Below are 24099 nucleotides of genomic sequence, written 5' to 3'. Positions count from 1 at the left end.
AACAAGAAAGGCTATTAATAAGGCTTTCATAGCGCAACAGTAGCATAATACAGAGCGGCACAAAGCGTTTATGCGCATCCCATGCGCAGGATGATGCACTTGAAGCAACACTGAGTCACATGCTCACAGCCACAGTCATAGACGCTCACAGCGCGCCGCGCCCCGTCCGCATCGAGAAGTTTAAAACAAGATATAGACGCGTAGTATATCTATGCAGTATTCTTATAAGCTGTTTATTTTAACAGTTTAATATTTCAGTTACTGTGTGTGAAAAACAATATAATAACTAGTCCAGTGTTGTGATCTAACTGACACCCGGTAGAAAGTAACACGGTTTACAGCAATAAACGCCAGCAGATAGCCATTTTTTTGAGAAACCATAACGTTAGAGCGTTATCTACAGATCAAGCATAATAACAGAAACAATAAATAATCTTGGAAAGTTTCATCGTGTTGAGTGTCGTAACCGAACGCGACAGTTTAAAGCTGAATGGAGAGTGACAGCCGCAGTGGAGGGAAGCATTGACGTGAACTAATCTGTACTCGCATTAAACGATGGAATGGCTTCAGAGTGCACGAATCGTTGATGCTTTATAAGGTTTTTGTGCCTTTTGTGGGGTGCTGGGGCATAGCAATAACACAGAATATTATGCGCACAGTATCGAATTTGGATCGGTCCTATCTGTCCGATACCCGATCCGGCAAATAATGGCAGATCGGAGCCGATACCGATCCCGAGTATGGGATCGGTGCATCCCTAATCAAAGTAGTCCATATGTGACATCAGTTGGTTAGTTAGACTCCTTTGAAGCGTCGACAATGCATTTTGGTCCAAAAATAACAAAAAATATGACTTTATTCAGCACTGTCTTCTCTTCTGTGTTCCTCAAATAAAGACTCAAACGGTCATGAATCATGTTTCGGATCGCGTGTCAAACTGGAAAACTGCTGAAATCACGTGACATTGGCAATACGAATCATGAATCAATCTGCTGATTCACGACCGTTTAAATCGTTATTTGAGGAACACGGAAGAGAAGACAATGCTGAATAAAGTCGTATTTTTTGTTAATTTTGAACCAAAATGTATTGTCGACACTTCAAAAGAGTCTAACTAACCAACTGATGTCATGGACTACTTTGATGATGTTTTCATTACCCTCTGGACGTGGACAGCAAGTGGGCATACAGTTCAATTCAAAGAACAGAAATGTGATCTAACCCTTTAAGTTAAACATGTTTCTGTTTCGCTTTCTCCCTCTTGCAGGGAATTCTCTAGTGCCAGTCACCAGGCGGGAAGCACAGGTGATGAGGCGCTTGCTAATAAAATCATGGGAAAATTCAGATCTTTTGGAATGGCCCCCTGGACCGACGAGCACTATGTGAAAGTCCAGGATCATGGTGCCTCAAATAACAGAGTGCTGTTTCGTGGTAACGTTGTGGGAACAACCGAGGGATATTTGGCCTACAGTGCAGTTACTACAGCACAGGTTAGTTTTGAATGGGCATGTATGTTGACAACCAACTGACAAAAGAGCACCATAAAGTAGTTCATAAAAATTGTGTAATATTCAAGGTCTTTTAAAGCCATATTGGTTTTTTTTTAGGGTATGCACTTTTTTTTGTTGTTGTTGAAAAAAACAAATTTTTCAGACATGACTAGTTTTCTTGTAGACATTTGACATCTGTGATTTTTATGTACTGATTTGGACTTCGGTGTGGTAGTGTTTTTTCTAGATGTGCTGTGCTTGTGTGCATGGCATACAAGTTTATCCTTTATTATCACTGCCCTTTAAAGGTGGGGTAAGTGCTATCTAGAAACCGTTGTTGATATTTAAAATCACCAAAACAAACACGCCCCTACCCCTAAAAAGGGTCTCGGCCCTATTTTGATAGCTCCGCCCCACACATATTAACCCAGGCAACGACTATGGCAGAATCTGTGTGTAACTAATCCAGGTCGAATATTCAATGAAAAAGTCAGCCCTTCCATCACAAAAACACAAACAGTTCTCATGAACAACTCGATAGTACACAAGCACGACAGTCCAGCTAACGATATATTACATTTATGACAAGATTAGAGTTATAGCGATCACAAAACACAAACTAGTTCTCATGAACAGCTCGATAGTACACAAGCTAGTCCAGCTAACAACATATTAAAATTATGACAGGATTAGGATTATATAGCTCATGAAAAGAGGAAACAAACATATTAGCAGTATAGTATCTTACTTGTAGGACACATTTTGTGAGCTGATGCTTGAAACAGACAGTGAGGAGATTTACGGTGTGGAAATGAACGGGTCTTTATCATCGCTGAAGTAAGCCACAATACGATTGCAAATGGACAAACAAGTGAACATGACACGCAAGCATATTCAAGCAAAAGCCAGCATATATTAGTTCTTGGCTAATGTCCGTTATGTGTGTCTTGTGTTTTGAATAATGACGTTGAGCCTCTCTTGTCACCATCAATAGTAGACACACGCCTTACCTGCTGATTGGCTACAAGTTTGTTATTCCACTCGGCCCGAGCCCTTTTTCTAAATCGGTTTTGAAATAACACTTACCCCAACTTTGAGTAAATTCAAGTGTCTGTTTATAATTAAACCCACATAAGGAAGCACCGAAATTTAGACTAGTATTTAGACTACCTCTTACCTGACAGTAGGGTTGTCACTTTTGTTAAAAAAAAAAACTAGCCTACAACAGGCCTGCATTTATGATTTAGGCTATTAAAAAAATCTCCAAAATAATTTAACGTAATGATTCAACCGTTCAAAAGCTTTAAATGACTTTACTTGCGAACAGGCCATGTTTTTTTATTTTATTTAATGTAATCAACACTTTTATAGACTATGCAGGCGTATAATGATGAAATGTGCAAATAAGGCTAGGCCTGTTACAAATTATTATGAATTTCGTATATCTTAATTTTAATCAATTGTTTTATCATCTAATTGCATTGATTTAATAAATGATAAGAAAATATTGCATACAATGACATGGATGCGCTGGTGCCGCGTGAACAACGGCTTAAATGAACAACTGCTAGAAAAAAAAGCTTTAGTTGAGGGAACCCCTATAGCCATTTATTTCAGATAGACCTATATTTAATCCAGCATGTGTGTACAGCATGTGTACAGCATGTCACAAACGACATTTCGATTTGAGCTTGCAGCGCTGAGCGGAAGGAGCTTCAGAAATGAATGGAGTATTCAGAAAGGCGTTCTCCATTCTGATAGAAATAGCGTAGGCCTAATGCTGCTCATTTTTTCTACACACAATATGACCTCATTTAAGTTTTAACAACATTATTAAACATATAAATAATACCTGTTAATAACTTTTTTATTTGTTTAATTTGTTTAAAAATAAAACATATTTGGTTAAAATTAAATCCCTATTTTTGTTTTCGAAACTTGTGTTGGTTGGTCCGATTGATTGTGTAATCGATTTTCGAACGTAAAGTGACAGCCCTACCTGACATAATTTGGTGCTATTTTTTAATTTTAGAATTTTTTCATTGGATAAAAATCTTGAATTTTTACAGAGGTTATGTCAGAAAAATACAGACTTGGTAGATATTGCGAAACACGATTTTGCGAACGCCCATAAGCATTTCCAAATGTACCGTGTCTAGATTCATATATTTTTGAACAGTAGATTTGACTAGTTAAATTATAAATTACTTTCCTATAATTCAATTGAATATGAATTTATTCGTATTATTCCAAGCATATGACATTTTTATTTACAGCAGACAGTCATGTGACTGACATCGTGAGCAGCGCATTTCCAGGTTTGTAAAATCACAAAATTCGCTCCTCCAACGTGAATAAATTGTTTTCCGAATGCAAATGCTTTATCACTGAGGTGTCGTGAAAATGTATTTTTACAGACGTCCACATGAGAAAGTTACCATCCGAATAGGTATGGTATGTCTAGGATCTTATGTCTAGCATACACACTTGTCAATATATGACTTGGAACCCTTAAAACACATTTCATAACAATAAATGGCAAAAGCAACAATATGATCAAAAGCATCCATCTAGCGCAAATTCACAAAATAACAGCGTGCGGACACACACACTCAGAAGCCCTTTGTTTTAATTTATAGGTTATAGGTGAATATTTGCTTAAAGGTAGGATAGGTAAGAATTGGTTAAAAAACTTTTTTTCCAAATTTGTTTAAATGTTCTTTATATATCAATACATAATTAAAATGTAAGTACTCTAAAAAAGAATGTATACAATTTGAGTGTCTGTAGACCTCTCATGACTGTTTAAAGGACAGCTCATTATTTCCATTCACTCCACCTTCTCCCTTCCGGGCTCTTTCCAAAGCCACGCCCCCAAAACACATGAACGTGCTTCGACGACCACTCGGCTGGAAGACGCATTATTTACCTGAGAGGAGCAGTGTGCATGTAGTGACATAGGCGGCGATAGCACCCACGGAAAATACCGAGCACCCACGTGTACCAGACTGCCAGTAGGCTACATTCATTTAAATGTCCTGTTCTTCGCGATCCCATCTTTCAAACTTAAGTTGGTGTTAAATGTTGCTGTTAGAGCATAAATAATACCTGTAAAATTATAACGCTCTTTATTATACTATAGGTATTTATATAAAAGAACAGTGAACATAAGTGGGTAATTAAAAAGAAATGAAGAGCCACAAACCTGAATATTAAACTTTTTATTTTAGGTATATACGCATCTCAATATTTCAAATCCATACAATTGTTAAATGCAATTTTGATGCAACTTTATTTAAAAATAAAAAAATCTGAGAAGTATTTTATGGATGTTTTGATATATTTATTCTAAAGCATAAAAAGGATATTGGATGATTTTTTTTGTGTGCAATTTTCAGTACACGACAAGCTTTTCTTGTGATTTTGCTGCTCGTGTGCATTTACTTTTCATACATAAGAAAAGCGTTCATTATTTTTTTACAGTCTATGGTTAATTCCTGGACAGGAGTAGTTGCTGTTGTAACAGAAAACAATACCTTAAAGGGTTACTTCAGTGATTAGCATATGGCCTTGTATCAGTAGAAACCCTGGAGTGTATTCAAATGATTGTGCTTTCCCCCCTCATATCCCCCTGAGACAAGAGATTTATGCATTTTATTTCTGGAAAAATTCCTCCTATGATGCAAATTGACGATATTTGCATCATAGGAGGAACGTTTGGCCAAAGGCTAAAGACTACAGCCAGCAGAGGGAGCCATTTCCGCATGTTTTGAATCTGCGCATGGGGGATGGGAGATTACACTCAGCTTGCAGGGAGAGCTCAGCTACAGGCACTCATTTAAACGGAGCTATGGTGAGCAATGTAAGTCTTCTAACTTCTCAAATTAATTTCTATGAAAGTTAAGCTTGCAAAGGCATGAACTGAAACGCGTGCCAGACTGAACTCGCGTTGTGAATGTATGCCGCGAGTGTAGTCGTGATTACCTCAGCTCTCATCACGAGACCTCATCAGCTCATTTTTTTCACTCCTGCAGTTAGTGCTGTGAGACTCGCGCGGTGACTCACTCATTATATTGAACAGACACGTTCAGTTTTTAATTGTAGTGTCTTCTCTAACTCAGTCACAGTAATCAAGTTGGTGGCTTTGGGAATGGCCTCATAGGGCAGCGAAGCATTCTGGGAATTGTAGTCTTTCATCCCCATGAGACAAAAATACATTTTTTGTCTTTTCTCAGTCTAGAAGACACCAAATTAAAAAATAATTTCACATTTCTACTACATTGAGGACCCAGTTTAAATACAGATTCATCTTCCCAGCGCTGAAGTACTCATTTAAGGTGCTGACTTAAGTTGGCTGTGGACTAACTATTATTTAAGGAAATCTGTTTATAATATATTAAGCTATTAGGGTTTGAATTATTGGACGTGCGCTGTATATGGACTATAATTTGAATATGTCTATAATGGTTAACATATGTGCTTAAGTGGCTGCTCAAGTTTGATTCTAATGCAAGGCAAGCATTTGCGTGTGTGTGATCTATTTTTAGCGGTTGTGTGCTCGGCTGTGTGTGTTTTGTCACATCAAATGGTTCCGCAGATTACTACAGCATTTCACCTCAGCATTATAAAAGGCGACAACGCACCGGAAGACGCCATTTAAACACTGAATGGATAAATGATGTGCGCCTCTTGCTCCTTTGTAAGATCACGCAAGGCAAATGGGTGACACCTAATGAAGAAGACTAGTAATTAGATTTACGTTAATCTTATGTTCAATGTTATCGGAAATAAATATGGAGAAAAATTGATTCGTGGCCTTTGAGAATCGATTCTGAATCGACCAGATAAAAAAAAAAAAAAAAAAAAAACGATTAATCGAAAAAGTATTTTTTTTTGCCCAGCCCTAATAAAGACTTTGTTAAAAAGCCCACCTCACTACAGTGGTTCTACAATAATTTTATGAAGCGACGAGAATGTGTTTTGTGCGCCAAAAAAAAGACTTATTTAGTAATGGTCGATTTTTAAAACAGTGCTTCGTGAAGCTTTAGAGGATTATGAATCGGTGTATCGATTCAGCGGTTTGGATCAGGAAGCTTTGTTTTAAAATTGGCCATCACTATATAAGTCATTTAGTTTTTGTCCGCAAAAACAAAAAAAAGCTATTTTCGTCGTTTCAGAAAATTATTGTAGAGCCACTGTAGTGAGATGGGCTTTTTAACTACGTCTTTAGTGCCTTTTATGGGTCTTGAGAGAGGAAATCCTTTCTGACCCATCGGATTTCAACACAATTATCTTCATTTGTTCCGAAGATGAACGGAGGTCTTACGGGTTTGGAACGGCCTGAGGTTGAGTAATTAATGCCATAATCTTTGGGTGAACTAACCCTTTAATAACACGGAGAACAAACAGTTCTAAAGTATCTTAATAGGCCCTACTGTCTGTTTTATGGCCTGAGAAAGTGGTCCAAACTAATGTGAATCAATTCAGATCGTTTTGGAAACTCATTTAGCCAATTCACTGAAAAGAAAGAACAGACTCAAAATAATGATTCATTCACAAATTATTGGCATCACAAAATAACTTCAGAACGCACATGTAGTAATAACTGCGACTTGGAAAAAGGTTTCTCAGGTCAGTCGGAGTGCTGTTATTTCTCACATTTTATACAGCCATGATAGCTTTTTGAACAAAACTCCCTACTTCCATAGTTCTCGTATTTCATTTGCATTTTTGCATATTCAAACTTTAATGTTTTAACATCAGTGACATCAAAGCATATATTAATTTAATACGTTTTAAACAATTTCGTATTACTTAAAGTTACACTGATTTTGTTGTATAGGGAACAGCTCTGTATGCCCATTATGGACGAGCAGAGGACTTCCAACTCCTGCGAGAGCAAAATGTTGATGTGAATGGAAAGGTTGTCTTGGTCAGAGCTGGACTACTAAGTTTCAGTGAAAAGGTTGGTGCTCTCTCTCGTATTTTAAGACTGTTAATATTTCTATTTACTTATGTATCCATCTTTAATTTGCTTTATTGCAGGTTGCTAATGCTGCTAGCTTGAATGCTAGTGCTGTGCTAATTTATCCTGATCCTGTTACCTACATTAATGAAAACACTGCATTTTTTGGCCATGTAAGTTGTGGAACCTTTCTCTTATCAGATCATTTTATTACTGTTTTTTTATTTTTGTTTAGTTTAAAGTTGTAAAGTTTAATGTACAGTTAATTCATGACCTTTCGAAACACTTTCATAGGTCCATCTTGGCACTGGTGATCCTTACACTCCAGGATTCCCTTCCTTTAATCATACCCAGTTTCCTCCGGCTAAGTCTTCTGGCTTACCTGCCATTCCGGCCCAAACTATCACCAAAAAGCAGGCTTCTGAGATCATGAGGTGCAGTTGTGACCACAAGTGACATTTTCTCTTGCTTTTTACTATCACTGTTGCTGGTTTTAAATGTTTTTTTCTGCCTGTTGGATGAAAAAGCAGGCAAAAATTCCCATTGATTTATTATGCTTAAATGCTAAATTTTCAACTTCAACAAGTGTGTAATGTTGCTGTTTGAGCTTGAAAAATCTAGCCTAGAAATCTAGTTGCACCCTTGACTTGAGAGCTTGAAAAACCAAACTCTAGTCAGGCCAATCACATTGGCCCTCATTTATCAAAAGTGCGTACACCAAATTTCCAGCGTACACCTTGCGTACACCCAAACCCACGGTGACTTTGAGATTTATCAATATGGACGTTGGCGTACGGCACGCTCAAATCCTACGCCAGCTCAGGAGGTGGTGTACGCACGTTTTGAGTTAGTGGGGAAATGCGCAGAAAAGCAATTCCTAACACCACAAAACGCACTGACAAGATATGCTATATGACCCACTGTTAAAAACCACAACAACAACATTTAGTGTTTATTTTTGTGCAACATGAACGTCAATGTTTAATTTGTGTGACTTTACCAAAGCGTTTGATCTGTAGGCATATGTATTCCTCCAGTCGCAAGCCTGTGCGCTTTATCTGACGTTTCAGGCCCGCCTGGCTCAGCAGCTGCGCACGGACTGGGACTAAAATAATTCAGACTGACAAAATAATAAAAATGGCCTTCTTCTTTTAAATAATAATAAAATCAATAAAAACAACATTCTTCTTCTAAATAACAAGCGTCATTAAGAATAATAATCATAATAATAAGAAGAAGAATCTTACAAATTGTCATGTAATTATTAATGTGAATGAATCTTACTCCACAATACATCATCACTATTGTACACCCCAATACATGTGCCGTGATACGAAATTAAATGCTAATTGTTTCAAAACGTGCTGTAAAATAATGCATTGTGATGGTAATTTATCATCCAAACAGCTATTTAAACTGCTGGAGTGCGCGTCTCAACCCCCACACTAACAGTAGCTACTCGTAATTTGGGTCCATATTTTGTTTTTGTGAGCGCCTTTAATCCCACTCTTTAAACTCCCAAATAAAACAATTTCGGGTTTTTTTTTCAACTTCCCTGGTGAGGGTCTCGATGGGCTCGTCTCAATCATCTCAATAGTTCAGTAGTCAGAGCACTGATCAGGGAGTCAGCCCATTGACTTATGTCCTAATCAGTGCCCTGACTAGTGGACTAAAGAGATGATTGAGCGCGCCCGATCTCCACGTCGGAGAAGTTTCGTTTCTTTGCCGTCTTCTGTTTGTCCATGGCGTAAAATGAGGGCGTGCGGGAGGCGGAGACTTGAATATATAGGGTGTGTTATTCTAATGACGATCGTTTTCAGCCGTGGGATTTATCAAGGGCAAGTATTGCGTACACCTGAATTGCAGAGGTGCGCACAGTTTCATAAATCAGGCGGTGAGAGGAGTGTAAGCATAATCTTACGCCAACATATACACCCGTTTCTACGCCAGATTGATAAATGAGGGCCATTGTGTATAGAGTCGGTGGGTAGGCTTAACATAATGACGGCAGGGTTGCGACGGTTTCGTTTGCTACTTGAAAACAAAGAAGCTGGCGAACAGTGGTCTTTCGAATCGGCTTTGGCCGTGACACTGGAAGTCTTGGCACTTAAAAAAGGAAGCTTTTTTTGAGCTTTGCTGACCAGATCAAAAGTTGAATCTATCAACTAGGGCTGTCATTTTTTTAAAGAATCTAATTCGAACGGATATCAAATATCAAGCAATGTATTCGAATATATTCAAATATCTACGCGCCCCCCCACCATTAAAAAAAAAACGGGGTTTGTAACAGGGATTCAATCACAAAAACATAAACAGTCTGACAGTCATAAACAGGACTCAGAATTTATAAATTGCTCACAATTTTTTGAGAAAATAAATTGTTAACTTAATGCTTGAAACAGCAGGTTATCAACTAAATCGATATGAAGTGCCACTATGCAATCATCACAGCTTTCAGTTTGTCTACCGCATCAGACGTCGACGCCGTCCTCTCCAGCAGCTGGAATTTGTTTACGGATGCCATAGCAACTCTCAACGGCCACCAGGACTTATACGGTTTTATAAAAGCTATTTATTTGTTGTAAAGTGTAATAATCATCTCAGAAAAAATTCTAATGTCAGGCGCAGTTGAAGTAGTTGTTTGCTTACATGGGTAGGTTTAGGAACAGTGTCATTATACCAACATTATTTTCATAACTTCTTACGAAATAACAAGTTTATCCCTCAGAAAAATGTACTGTCCTCTCGTCAACATGCTTGGTGCATGTGAGCGTGGTGCGCGTTCTTCAGTGGTGAAGCAGGCACGCGCGGTGTACGTCATATAAGGACGCACACTCAAAAGTAATCCGGTCATGTCGTTTACAGGGTGAAATGCTTCGTTTGATCGATTCATGAAAAGGTTGATCTCACCCATCTCAAAACGATTACAATTTCATTCAGTTTGGGCATTTTTATTACGATTGAGGAGTTTATATGGAGCATTTTCATTCAGATTGGACTTTTAAACTGATTACAGTGCTCCATGTAAACGCACCCGACTGTAAAAAATTGCGCTACATGGCACTTTAAAAAACGGATTGTTTATTTATAGTTCGATTACGGATATTTCATGTCATGTTCGAATGCAAATTCGATTCGAATATCGAATAACAAGTAACAGCCCTACTATCAACTAGCTCTGCTTCATCTTCTTAACCTTATTCACTCCAAAGGGAGTTATTCTCTGTATCAGTAAACTGGACTTCTGAACTCTCTGAGTCAGGGCTGGAGTGGGACCCATTTTCAACCCAGGATTTAAAGGCCCACTGAAGTGCCATGAAACGCACAGCATTATTCAATGTGCTGATGTAATTTCCACCTAAAGGAAGACATGGTGGGACATCGAGCAGCTCCTCCCCTTTAAAAATAAATAAATAGCCAATAAGCATTTAGTTTTGGCCAGAGCCGTTAAGCTCAGTAAAGCTGCAGTTTCTTCCCAATCTCTAAATGTTTCCCCTCCTAGTCTCCTCTTTATTGCTTTAAAATACAGCATTCTGTGCAGAATTCAAATTTGTCCGATACATTTTCGTGTTCGTGTAACACTAACATGATACTACACTTCATTCGCCCCAATGGAAAGCATGTCTACATGTCTGACCCTATATATGTGCCATTCACTATATAGAAAATAGTAAATGTGTGAAGTGATTGATTTTTAGCAGCAGCTTCACTGTCTATTTGGGGGAGGGACTTGTAGATCCTGTTTGCCTGGAAACAATTGCCATGACGCCAAACTCCCTTGAGGAAGGAGAACGCCGTTGTGTTTACAACTGTAACAATGGGTGTTTATCAGGAGCAACAAAATGCTGGGTTTTCAAAAGTATGCGAGGTCTGCGCCTCCATTGTTGCAGTAAATTTGCATATCAATCTTGAAAAAATAATTTATAGATGAATGCCGGTCTGTTATTGCAGGGCCATTGACTTTATATTTTCATGCCCCTAAACTCGACGCGGTACATAACAAAATGTGATTGGTTAGTTTACACATCAGTCAAATGTCCTCTTCGACCAATTAAAGCTGTGACAGAGTCCAGACCTTCTGCAGTCAGTCTGAACAGTGAGACTAACATATTCACACTAAAAGCCAAAACACTTCAATTAAAGAGCTTGTTTGAATCTGTTGCTTTCGTTCGCACTCTTGCTAGATTCTTGTATCTCTGTGTGTGTGTATGTACGCTGTGACTGTATGGGTACTTTGTGTGATGAAAGTTGCCAAACATTATATCGCAATTATATAACTATAATACTTGTTGCCTATTGACTTGTTTTTGAGTCACTGATTTATGAATTCAGAAAAATATCACATCCTGTTTAATGATGATCGATCATTGATTTATGTTATCAGTCAACAGTGTCACTTCAGAGTACTCATGCATTATATGTAGCTAGTGTTTTATTGTAATGCTTAATGTTTTAAATAACTCAAATGTATTAAACCATTTATCTTTGGGGATTTAAGTGGTTATCCTAACTTTAAGACGTGTATATATCTATATATATCTATATCTATCTATCTATATATATATCTATCTATCTATATATATATATATATATATATATATATATATATATATATATATATATATATATATATATATATATATATATATATATATATATTATATATATATATATTATATATATATTATATATATATATATATTATATATATATTATATATATATATATATATATATATATATATATATATATATATATATATGTATATATATATATATTTTTTTTTATTTATTAAGTTTTGTTTTTGGAACAATATTGCAACAAAAATGGGAAAAATATAATAATGTTCTTAAGTAATGCTTTTTGAAAACAAAACAAAAATATCTTAACTTTATTTATTTAGAGCATAAGAATTTAAAGTTTTATTTTTAAGACTGTTTAGTGAATCTGGCCCCAGAATATAATAAAGGCATGGAGTTGGGCTGTTTTGACTTGAGGCAGCAACAACCTACAGTAGCAACCATGCAGGTTAAAAGCAACCCCTAGCAACTATTGATCAACTACATGACAATGCACCAAAAACACTCAAAAGCATCCTGGCAGCAAGAACCACTCACATTTTTCTGTTTTCTGTCATCAGTTTTCTGTCATTGTGGTGTGTTATTTTTCCCTTTATTTACGTATTTGTCACATTTTTTCACCCCTGTCCTCAAACAGTAAGTTAGGCGGCCGGACTTTGCCTAATGGCTGGAGGGATAGGTCGCTTGGGGGTAACGTGTACAACCTCGGCGGTAATGACGACAACATTACTGTGGAAGTGAACAATGTCCTTATTCAGAAAAGAATCCACAACGTGTTTGGAGTCATTAAAGGTTATACGGATGCAGGTACTGTATTCTGTTACACTGGGCTTTAAACAGCTGTGCACATCAATCAAGTAATTGGTCCCAGACCCTGATCACTTGGTTTTTGTCTTCATACTTTGCTTTAGATCGTTATATGGTGATCGGAGTCCAGCGAGATGCATGGGGCCCTGGATTCGCTAGAAGCACAGTTGGCACCAGTTTACTGGTGGAGTTGGCCAGAACTATCACAGACATGATCAAGAATGGTACATTGCAAATAAGTATAGTGATTTATTTTTAAAGACATGCTGTAACAAAGTTCTTAATGTGAGGAAGGAAGAGGACACGGGGGTCGGCTGGACGGTTGATGCTCTTTTATTTATCAACTCAATATCAAAAGCACACTTAGTAGTGTGGAGATTCTTTCCAACTCCAAACACTCGCGATCACTTCCGGGTCGGTACTTCCGGCTTCCGGTTTCTCAGTCCGTGTTTCAGCATCAACCGTCCGTCTCTCTCTCTCCCTGGTCTCTGGTTCCGCCGAGGTTTTATACCCTCTCCGCGCTCATTACTGGAACAAGAGACAGGTGTTATTAATCTGCGTCCAACCCACTCACTTACCGCTCGTCCCGCGGCTCTCTCTCCCGCTGCAGACCTCGCTGAACCACGCCCCCCTTGCCACATACCCCCACCGCCCGACTCAGGCCGGGGAGCCGCCCGGCCTGCAGCCCCCCCCCCCCCATTTCTGGAGAGGAACTCGGCCACAGCCATCTGAGCACCCGGCCTGTGGACCACCTTGAATTTAAACGGCTGAAGAGCTAGATACCAACGGGTGATCCGCGCGTTGGTATCCTTCATGCGGTGGAGCCATTGGAGAGGAGCGTGGTCCGAACAGAGGGTGAACTCTCGCCCCAGGAGGTAGTAGCGGAGGGTGAGAACGGCCCACCTGATGGCCAGACACTCCTTCTCTATGGTGCTGTACTTAGCTTCCCTCTTGGAGAGCTTACGGCTAATGTACAGCACCGGCCGCTCTCCCCCCTCCACCTCCTGGGCCAGGACTGCGCCCAGCCCCCTGTCCGACGCGTCAGTCTGCAACAAGAAAGGGAGAGAAAAGTCAGGGGAGTGTAAGAGCGGCCCGCCACATAGAGCAGCCTTCACTCGGGTAAAAGCCTGTTGACACGGCTCCGTCCACTGGACCGTATCTGGTAGCCCCTTTCTAGTAAGGTCAGTCAAAGGGCTGGTGAGGTCCGAATAATTTGGTATGAACCGTCTATAATATCCCGCCAGCCCCAAGAACTGCCTAACCTCCTTTTTGGTCTTGGGTCTCGGACAGGTTGCAATTGCTGCGGTCTTATCAATTTGGGGACGCACTTGTCCATGACCCAAGTGGAAGCCCAGATACCTTACTTCCACCCGCCCAATCGCACACTTCTTTGGGTTGGCCGTGAGCCCCGCTCCCCTCAGCGACCTCAAGACCGCCCTGACATGCTGCATATGCCGCTGCCAATCGTGACTGTAAATCACGATATCATCCAGATAGGCAGCAGCATATGCGGCATGGGGACGCAAAATCCTGTCCATGAGGCGCTGAAAGGTAGCGGGCGCCCCGAACAACCCGAAAGGAAGCGTGACAAATTGGTGCAATCCAAACGGCGTGGTGAAAGCTGTCTTTTCTTTGGACAATGGAGACAAGGGGATCTGCCAATAGCCCTTTGTTAAGTCCAGCGTCGAATAAAATCGAGCCGTGCCCAACCGATCAAGCAACTCGTCAACCCGCGGCATTGGATACGCGTCGAATTTCGACACAGCGTTCACCTTGCGGTAGTCCACACAGAACCTGACCGAGCCGTCTGTTTTGGGGACCAAAACTATCGGGCTCGCCCAGTCACTGTTGGACTCCTCGATTACTCCCATGTCGAGCATTGCGCCTAATTCTTCCTGAACTACCTTTTTCTTGTGTTCAGGCAAGCGATACGGCCGGCTGCGAACTACCACGCCCGGCTCGGTCTCGATATGGTGCTGAATCAAGTCGGTACGTCCCGGTAGGGGCGAGAACACGTCAGCGAACTCCGCCTGCAATTTTGATAAATCAGTGAGTTGTAACGGTGAGAGGTGATCTCCCCCAGGGGCCAGCGCGACTGATTGTGCTTTAATGCTCGCCTCTGGCCCGAGATCATCCTCTCCCCCGATCACCGTTGCCAACAACACTGATTCCACCTCATTCCATTTTTTTAGCAGGTTGAGGTGGTATATTTGACGTGCCCCGTTCCTATCGGATCGTATCACTTCATAATCGAGCTCTCCTACCTGTCGTGCGACCTCAAACGGCCCCTGCCACTTTGACATTAATTTTGAGCTCGACGTAGGGAGTAGAACGAGCACTTTCTCTCCCGGTGTGAATTTGCGTAGTTTTGTACCCCTGTTATATGACCGGCTCTGGCGGTCCTGGGCTTGCAACAAATTCTCCCTCGATAGCCGCCCCAAGGTGTGGAGTTTTGTTCGCAAGTCCAGCACATACTGAATTTCGTTCTTGGCCAAAGAAGGCCCCTCCTCCCAAGTTTCTCGTAGGACGTCCAGCACCCCCCGGGGCTGCCGTCCGTAGAGAAGCTCGAAGGGGGAAAACCCCGTGGAGGCTTGCGGGACCTCCCGCACAGCAAATAAGAGGGGTTCTAACCACCGATCCCAATTTTTGGCGTCTTCCTGTACGAATTTACGGATCATGGATTTAAGAGTGCGATTAAATCGTTCGACCAAGCCGTCTGTTTGTGGGTGATAGACGCTTGTTCGAATGGATTTAATGCCCAATAATCCGTACAATTCGCTTAACGTGCGTGACATAAACGCCGTGCCTTGATCAGTGAGGATTTCCTTCGGAATCCCCACTCGGGAGATTAAACGAAACAGTGCGTCCGCAACACTCTTCGCAGAGATGTTGCGGAGAGCCACTGCTTCCGGATATCGTGTTGCGTAGTCCACGATAACTAGCGCAAAACGATGTCCGCGTGCGGATCGCTCTAATGGCCCGATGAGGTCCATCGCAATTCTCTCGAAGGGGACCTGCATTAATGGAAGGGGGCGCAATGGCGCTTTTGGGGCGGCCAGTGGATTCACCAACTGACATTCAGGACAAGACGCGCACCACCTGCGCACATTGTCATGAATGCCTGGCCAAAAAAATCGGGTCATTAAACGATTCAGCGTGGCCGCCTGTCCCAGGTGGCCCGCCATCGGGTTAGAGTGAGCCGCCTGGAAAAGCATTTCCCGGCGGCTCTTTGGTACTAACAACTGGGTTGTATCTACCTTTGTCTGAGTGTCTTGGGTCACTCGATACAACCGATCTTTTATTATGGCAAAATAAGGATAGGAGACAGGCAAGGCAGGTTGGAGAGACTGTCCGTCGATCGATCGGACCTGCTGGAAAGCGTTCTTAAGGGTGTCGTCCTGGGACTGCTCCAGAGGAAAGTCATCGCGGTCCGAGAGAATTAGTCTCTCAATCCCGCTCGGTTCCTCTGGAGTTGTCTCCGAGGGTCCCGGTTCAGTCTCCCCAAGCTGTACTCGCACCGCCCCCTTCCTTGCCTTTTTCCCCCAAGCGGCATCCGCACACAACGATCCCAATAAAGCCGTAAAGGCGGGCCAATTCGTCCCCAGAATTAGCGGATGCCGGAGGTGTGGACTAACCGCCACCTCTATACTATGCTTTTGCCCCCGAAATTGTATCGTGACTGGGACAACCGGATATTCCACCACATCCCCGTGCACACACCGTACCTTAACCATGCGGCTTGTATCCAATGCCCCAGGCTGCATCAGGCTTTGATGGATCGAGGTTTGGTTACATCCTGAATCCACCAAGGCCTGATATGTACCCCCCTTGATACTTACAGGAATTTGGTACTCTCCTGCTTGATCGGGGGTGGTCCGCTGGACGTCCGGGATCCGGATCATTGTCCCGATGTCCATCCTCGGACATCGGTCCACAAAATGATCCGGATCACCGCACCGCCAGCAGGCCAGCCCAGGCTTACCCGCCACCCCTGCAGCGGGGAGTGGGTTGGACAATGAGCGCGGGGAGGGCGCGGAACCAGAGCCACTATCACCCCCCATCCCCAGCAGCCCCGCCCCCCTGGGCGGAGCCCGCGAACTCCCGAGCGGTCCAGGGCCCATCCCACCCCGGCCTCTGGGGGAAATCCGAGGAGGGCCCGGAGGGCGTGACCTAGGGAGAGGGATAGGAGGAGAGGGAGACACAGAGGGGGGAGAGAGAGAGCGAGAGGTTAAAAGGGGTGCGCCGACCCCCGGGCACGCCACCAGGTGGTCCTCCGCCAGGTGGATGGCCGTCTCCAGCGACGTGGGCCGGTGGCACTGGACCCACTCGGCAGTTTTCCTTGGGAGCCGAGCGATGAACTGCTCCAGTACCACCAGATCGACGATGTGGTCCACGTCGCTTCCGCCGGCCAGGAGCCATCTGCGGCATGAGTCCCGGAGCTGTTGGGCCATCGCGAAGGGTCGGCCGGCCTCCCCCCACTCCAGGGAGCGGAACCTCTGTCGGTGTTGCTCCGGGGAGCGGCCGACCCGCTGGAGGATGGCCTTCTTTAGGTCATCATAGTCCAGGAGGTTCGCCACCGGTAGCTGTTGTGCAGCCGCCTGGGCCTCGCCTGTCAGCAGTGGTATCAGGCGCACCGGCCACTGTGCCCGGGGCCACCCGCAGGCCTCCGCGGCCTTTTGAAAGAGGTCAACGAACGCCTCTGGGTCATCCTGTGGCCCCATTTTGTGCAGGGGCACGTGGACCGGTGCGCTGGCGAGCCCGGCGGCTTCGGTGCGAGCCTCCCGGTCGATCCAGCTCCGGAACTTCTCGCGGTCCTCTTGCTGGCCTCGGACAATGGCCTCGAAGCGGCGCTCCTGGTCTGCCCGAAGGTCCAGCATGGCTTGGTGTTGGTCCTGATGGAGGACCGCGAGGGATGTAATAATGTCCGCAAATGGCGAGGCGGAGGGCGTCTGCATGGCGGCGGCGCTGTCCTACTTCCTCCCGGGTTTCGGCACCAATGTAACAAAGTTCTTAATGTGAGGAAGGAAGAGGACACGGGGGTCGGCTGGACGGTTGATGCTCTTTTATTTATCAACTCAATATCAAAAGCACACTTAGTAGTGTGGAGATTCTTTCCAACTCCAAACACTCGCGATCACTTCCGGGTCGGTACTTCCGGCTTCCGGTTTCTCAGTCCGTGTTTCAGCATCAACCGTCCGTCTCTCTCTCTCCCTGGTCTCTGGTTCCGCCGAGGTTTTATACCCTCTCCGCGCTCATTACTGGAACAAGAGACAGGTGTTATTAATCTGCGTCCAACCCACTCACTTACCGCTCGTCCCGCGGCTCTCTCTCCCGCTGCAGACCTCGCTGAACCACGCCCCCCTTGCCACACATGCATTAGTATGTTTATAATATTATGTTTATAATTTAAGTGTGTATGTATACTAACGTATAGTATGTGTGTGTATCTATTGAAACTAAGTAGAGTGATTTATTTTTATAAACATACATTAGTATATATGTGTGTGTGTGTGTGTGTGTGTGTGTGTATGATAATTATTAATTGGGAATAATCTTATTGATTTTAAGTGCAACTTTCTTTTCTTCATAGATGGATTCAAGCCAAAGAGGAGCATAGTGTTTGCTAGCTGGAGTGCTGGTGAATTTGGTAGTGTCGGGGCCACAGAGTGGTTGGAGGTATGAATGCAGCTTTGATTGCCTTCTGTTCAGCAATGGCCTCGTTAAATATGGGAGTGAATTATTTGTTTGTATGACCAAATCATCTCAAACAAGTAAACATACATATTTCCAATTACAGACTTTACATTTTTAGAATTGCTACAACCAATTACTAATATAATACACTGATAGAAGCATACAATTTTAAGCCATTAAAAAAGGGGCTTTTGTTCTTGGAGGAACCTTTCATAGTTTGAAGCGGAAGTACCCACTTTTTTGTGTGTTCGCACCACAGGGACTGGGAATGATTTTAGTTCTAGAAACTCCTTTTGGGGGAACTAAATTAGCTCCTACTCCAGAGTAGGGTCTTACCCAGCACAATATGAACTACCAGTGACGTAAGTGTATGTTGATTGTTCAAATGCATGAGAAACAGCAGCACCCTCCCTTTTTTTAAAAAGCAGTGTACTCCCACAGTTTATAGCAAATATATTTACTCTACAAACTTACTCTAAAAACATGGCAAACCGTGATGGATGGACCCTTCAATCTTTATGCTAAGGAGAAAATCTGATGCAACTTTGAGGGGACCAAGCATCAACCACATGGCATCAACCACACAACAAACGCTAGTACTTTTTCATATACTGTCTGTTTTCTTTGTATAACAGTTCTGTCTAGTAACGTATTAGACAGAACTGTTAACCAGATTGTAGACTAATGAAGAATGAGAACGGGAGTGCTGTTTGCTCGGGCTCAGACGTTCTCAGAGCTGTCAAAATAAAGGTTGTGCTGCCAATATAAAAGTCACAACAACATGCGTGGTATGTCACTTCAGAGTTCCTACTGGCGGTGTGAATGCAACCAGGAAAACTCACCTAGGCTAAAATTTAGTTCCCGGGGACCCACCCTGGTGGGTAGTTCCTGTAACGACCTGGTGCAAAAACTCCTAATGGGACCCATCAACTGTTGTATAGTGTTTTATATTCTATTTTATTCTATTAATAAAATGACTGAAGGGGTGATGCCGGCCCTGCTACTGTAGGATGTTAGTATTCAATTCCAAACATAGACTTGGAACAGTGTCAATTTCTCTGTACACTGTAAAAAATATAATTTACAGTGTAACTCAATTAATATATTTTGTGCTTTTTGTTCCCATAGGGCTACCTGACCTCCTTGAATTTGAAAACGTTTTCTTACATCAGCCTCGATGACATTATTTCAGGTTTGTAAAGAGTAATTTCTTGAAGAGTTGAAGAGGGTCTTGAGTTGATGCTGATCATCTGATGTTCTCTTTAGGTTCTGAATTTTTCAAAGCATCTGCCAGCCCACTGCTGTATGACTTACTAGAGAGCACTATGAAACAGGTGATGTATCACAAAGAAAAAATATCTTCTGGGATTTCATCCATAATGATAATTAGACGATATTGAGCTTATAGTGTTTATTCTGCTTAAATATTGTTTATTCTGCTTGCACCTTGGCAGGATTAGGACTGTCATGGATAGTTGACTCCTAAAGTTTTTAATATTCTTCATACTCAGTGCAATGGTCAGTTTGCAGCAGTGACTAATTATCTTTTCCAGTTAGTTTTATGAGAATATTAGCTTTATAAAGAAATTTGTATAACCTAATTAAATGTATGCATAAACGTTTGTCAAAATTCTTACATTAAATCAATAAATTTAATTAGGATAATGAGACACAATAAGGCTGTTACTTTTGGTTTGCAATGTAGAGGAAACTGAGGAGCTCTATCTGAAGTGGCATTTAAATCTATTTACAGACTTTTAAATGTAACTCCAAGGTGACGTGAATGCATTTAACCTGCAGTTACAAATGCATTAATAATGTTTTTAAGTTTTAAACATAAAACATTAAATATTGATATTTGAAATTATTTTTAAACTAAAAAAGGTACTTTAAATATGAAATTAAAACTGCAGCAAGTCACTGATAATGAGTGAGACATTTATTAATTCAGTAACGAAGCATTTGACTGTCTTAATGAGTGAGTCATTGGATCATTGCTTCAAGCTATTTGCTCAAAACGTTTATTCATTCAGTAACGAAACTCTGCATAACTGAGTGTTGCTCAGAGACACAAAAGAGGGCTGTGGCTTTGTCTGAAACGTTTTACATTGGCGAACAGACTGCAACGTAATTACAAGTTTTAAGGTCCAGAAAGGTAGTAAAGACATTGTTAAAATAGTCCATGTGACTACACGTGAGCACCACAATGCATGCATGTAATCATGGGATCGTGCTCGGCCAATAGTAAGCCGGTGTTTTGCCATAAAACCCAGAAGTGCTGTACTTTGTGAATAGCCCAACAAAGTGAATAGCTTGGAGAGTGACAGTGAAGAGATCACACCTAGACCTGAATTACACATAAAACAAACAGATGCAAAGACTAGACCCATGGAAATGATTACATTTTTATTATCTTTCCTACTTATTTGGAATGAAAGAGTGGAAGCAGGCATTCAAAGTTTTAGTACTTGAAGGGATAGTTCATCCAGAAATTAAAATTAGCCCATGATTTCACCCTCAATGCCTTCTGAAGCGAAGGAATGCATCTGTGTAAGAAAAATATCCATATTTAAAACTTAACATAATCTCTGACTTCAGCTAACTGGAAGAACGCGGAAGCGCAGTGCATGGAGCAAAACAACTTGATTCTCGCGAGAACTAGTATATTAACACCGGAGCATCCTATGTCATACACTGATTGTATAATGTTTAAGCAACAATTACAATATTAGTGTAGACAAATATATATATATCGCACACCCCTAGTATCACAAATGCTGAATCTTTCTCATTAATCTTCTTAGAACCTGTCCTGAGCTGTTTTATCTGTCTAAAGAAAAATAATTTCTTCCTCATGCAGGTCTCATCTACAGATGGTTCATCCAAATCCTTGCATCAACAGTTTGCTGGATCCAGCTGGGAGAAGTCTGTGTATGTTGGTCCCATCCTGCTTATGCTCGACAATTTTACTATAATTTATATAATTATATATTACTTATATATTTGTAATATTTTGAATTAGCTTGTCTTTTTATTTTCAATTTTAGTTTGTAATTTTGTGTTCTTTTTTAAAAGATTTTTATTTAGCTTTTAATACATTTTTATTTATTTTTTTATAATTTTAGTACATTAAACATGTATTTTAGGCAATGTTATAAAATGTTTTTAAATCCAATATTTTATTTTATTAAAAGTTAATTCAACTTATTACGTTATTTTTAATAGTTAAAGTTAACAATATCCACACTTTCTAACTTTTTCTTTCCTCACAGAATGGAGCCTATGGGTTTGTCTCACTCTGCTTATCCATTCCAGACCTTCTCAGGCATCCCGTCACTTTCCTTTCGATTTACTTCGGTAAATATCCAGGTTTTACTGAAGATGTATTTTAAAAAGTAAAATACATTCAGGTACAGTTTGTTTCCTCATATAGGATAGTCTGTAAACATCTGCTTGATGTGTTTTAGAGTTCAAATTCATACCCGTTTGGCACTTTTGAGGATACTGAACAATATTTGGAACGGTACACTTCCTCTTCCACTCTGAAACTGGCTAAGAAAGCAGGTGAGGTGGTTGGGCTGGTTGCTCTTCGGCTGGTACACGACCACCTGCTCAAGCTGAATGTGGCAAAGTATACCAGCATCATCCGCAACTATGTGTCCCAGATCAGGTCTAAAGTTGAATCACTGCAAATGGTGAGCCTACATGGTTGCATACGCTTACTCCAAAATAACTTTGGCTTAGAGTTTGTAGAATATGGGACATGGTGATGGAAAAAACGTACTTGCTTTTTGCATTTGCTCGCAAATGTGTTGCATTCCCTTTGAGAAACTTTGCAAATGCAAAGTTCCTTAGAGGCATGCAGATTATTTGCAAGAGAACACAAAAGCATTTACTCCATCTCATATTTTTTTTGTCCTTCACCATGTCCCTAGGGTTCTGTAAATATCTGTAAAGTACAGAAAGGAGCTTTAAATCACACTTTGCATTTTTCTTTTCAAGTCGGGCCGCCTTCCTTCCACTATAACGATGCAGTGGCTTCTGTCAGCTCAGGGGTCGTACGATCGTGCTGCCAGCGCCCTCAATTCTGCCATCCGGAACAGCGATCTTGAAGACATGGAGCAGTGTCGAATCATCAACAATCGCATTATGAGGGTAAATAACTTGACATATTTCCTACTGTAAAAGAAAGTTGGGATGAAATATATTGAAGGGCTGCTGCTATTAATAGTTGTTTTAGAAGGAGAGCAATTCTCACAATCATTTTGTTGGGAAAAGTTTGGATATGATGATAAGTCATTAATATTTCTTTCACTTTCTCAGATGATGAAGATAAATGTAATTGATTTTGCTATACTATATTCCTGCAATTCTAAAGGCTGCAGTTTCAAGACTGCATTTCTAGGGCCCTAGTTTTTTGTGACAGCACTACCTAGCCAATTCTACTCCAACAGAGGAGACCTGAATTACACATAAAACAAACAGATGCAAAGACTAGACCAATGGAAATTATTACATTTTTATTATCTTCCCTCCTTATTTTGAATGTAAGAGTGAAAGCGGAAATGTTAAAATTTTAATAGTTGAAGGGATAGTTCATCCAGAAATTAAAATTAGCCCATGATTGCATCCTCAATGCCTTCTGAAGCAAAGCAATGCATTTGTGTAAGAAAAATATCCATATTTAAAACTTTACAAACTGTAATGTCTAACTTCAGCTAACTGGGCGAACGCAGAAGCGCAAGTGCATATAGCAAAACAACTTGATTCTCGTGAGAACTAGTTTATTCTCACCGGAGCATCCTACGTCATACACTGAAGCGGCAGTCTCTCATGAACGTGCGTATGACAATAAGCGGATGCTAGAGATTACGGTTTGTAAAGTGTTAAATATGATTTTTCTTACACTAAGGCATCGCTTGCTTCAGAATGCCTTTATCGCCCCTGGAGCAATGTAGAGCAGTTTTATGATGGATAGATGGCCCATGGACTTCAAAACAGAAATAGCTGTTAAAAAAGAAATTCACTGCCATTTATAATGGCATTTTTTTAAAAATAGAACTCTGATTGTATTCATCTGAAAGAAGGTCATATACACCTAGGATGACTTGAGGGTGAATAAATCACAGGCTAATTTTCATTTTTGGGTGAACTATCCCTTTAAGGTTTTCTGTGATTGGTATCTCCAATTATTTTAGCTCTGCAAAAAACAGTTCATTATGGCGATTGATGTTGTAAACCAGTATTTGTTTTCATATTGTTTAAATGTATTAATGTACTAATGAACACTTAGTAGGGGAAACTGTTTTAATGTTTACTGCACTTTAAGTCAGCTTGCATTTCTCAGCTTAGAGATATACAATTTTAGAACAGCTGTTGTTACATGAAAGACAGATTTGTTATAATGTGTATGTGTTTTCATATTGTTTAAATGTATTAATGTACTAATGAACACTTAGTAGGGAAAACTGTTTTAATGTTTACTGCACTTTAAGTCAGCTTGCATTTCTCAGCTTACATTCTAGAGATATACAATTTTAGAAACAGCTGTTGTTACATGAAA

General features: G+C 41.1%; 1 protein-coding gene across 2 annotated transcripts in view; it reads left to right on the top strand.

The window, feature by feature from the left end:
* tfr1a (transferrin receptor 1a) overlaps nucleotides 1-24099 on the top strand; it is a 32837-nt gene that overhangs the window by 6051 nt on the left and 2687 nt on the right. For both annotated transcript variants that reach the window (XM_067454350.1, XM_067454352.1), the window contains exons 5-17: nucleotides 1268-1490; nucleotides 7333-7455; nucleotides 7536-7628; nucleotides 7750-7889; nucleotides 12673-12842; nucleotides 12947-13066; nucleotides 18433-18518; nucleotides 19665-19728; nucleotides 19803-19870; nucleotides 21397-21467; nucleotides 21809-21893; nucleotides 22004-22231; nucleotides 22539-22691. In XM_067454350.1, coding sequence (XP_067310451.1) covers nucleotides 1268-1490; nucleotides 7333-7455; nucleotides 7536-7628; nucleotides 7750-7889; nucleotides 12673-12842; nucleotides 12947-13066; nucleotides 18433-18518; nucleotides 19665-19728; nucleotides 19803-19870; nucleotides 21397-21467; nucleotides 21809-21893; nucleotides 22004-22231; nucleotides 22539-22691 — 1624 coding nt within the window. The remainder of the gene's footprint in view (nucleotides 1-1267; nucleotides 1491-7332; nucleotides 7456-7535; nucleotides 7629-7749; nucleotides 7890-12672; nucleotides 12843-12946; nucleotides 13067-18432; nucleotides 18519-19664; nucleotides 19729-19802; nucleotides 19871-21396; nucleotides 21468-21808; nucleotides 21894-22003; nucleotides 22232-22538; nucleotides 22692-24099) is intronic.

Source organism: Pseudorasbora parva, chromosome 9 (genome assembly GCF_024679245.1).
Source record: "Pseudorasbora parva isolate DD20220531a chromosome 9, ASM2467924v1, whole genome shotgun sequence".
Taxonomy (NCBI): domain Eukaryota; kingdom Metazoa; phylum Chordata; class Actinopteri; order Cypriniformes; family Gobionidae; genus Pseudorasbora; species Pseudorasbora parva.
This window is presented reverse-complemented; position numbering and strand designations above follow the sequence as displayed.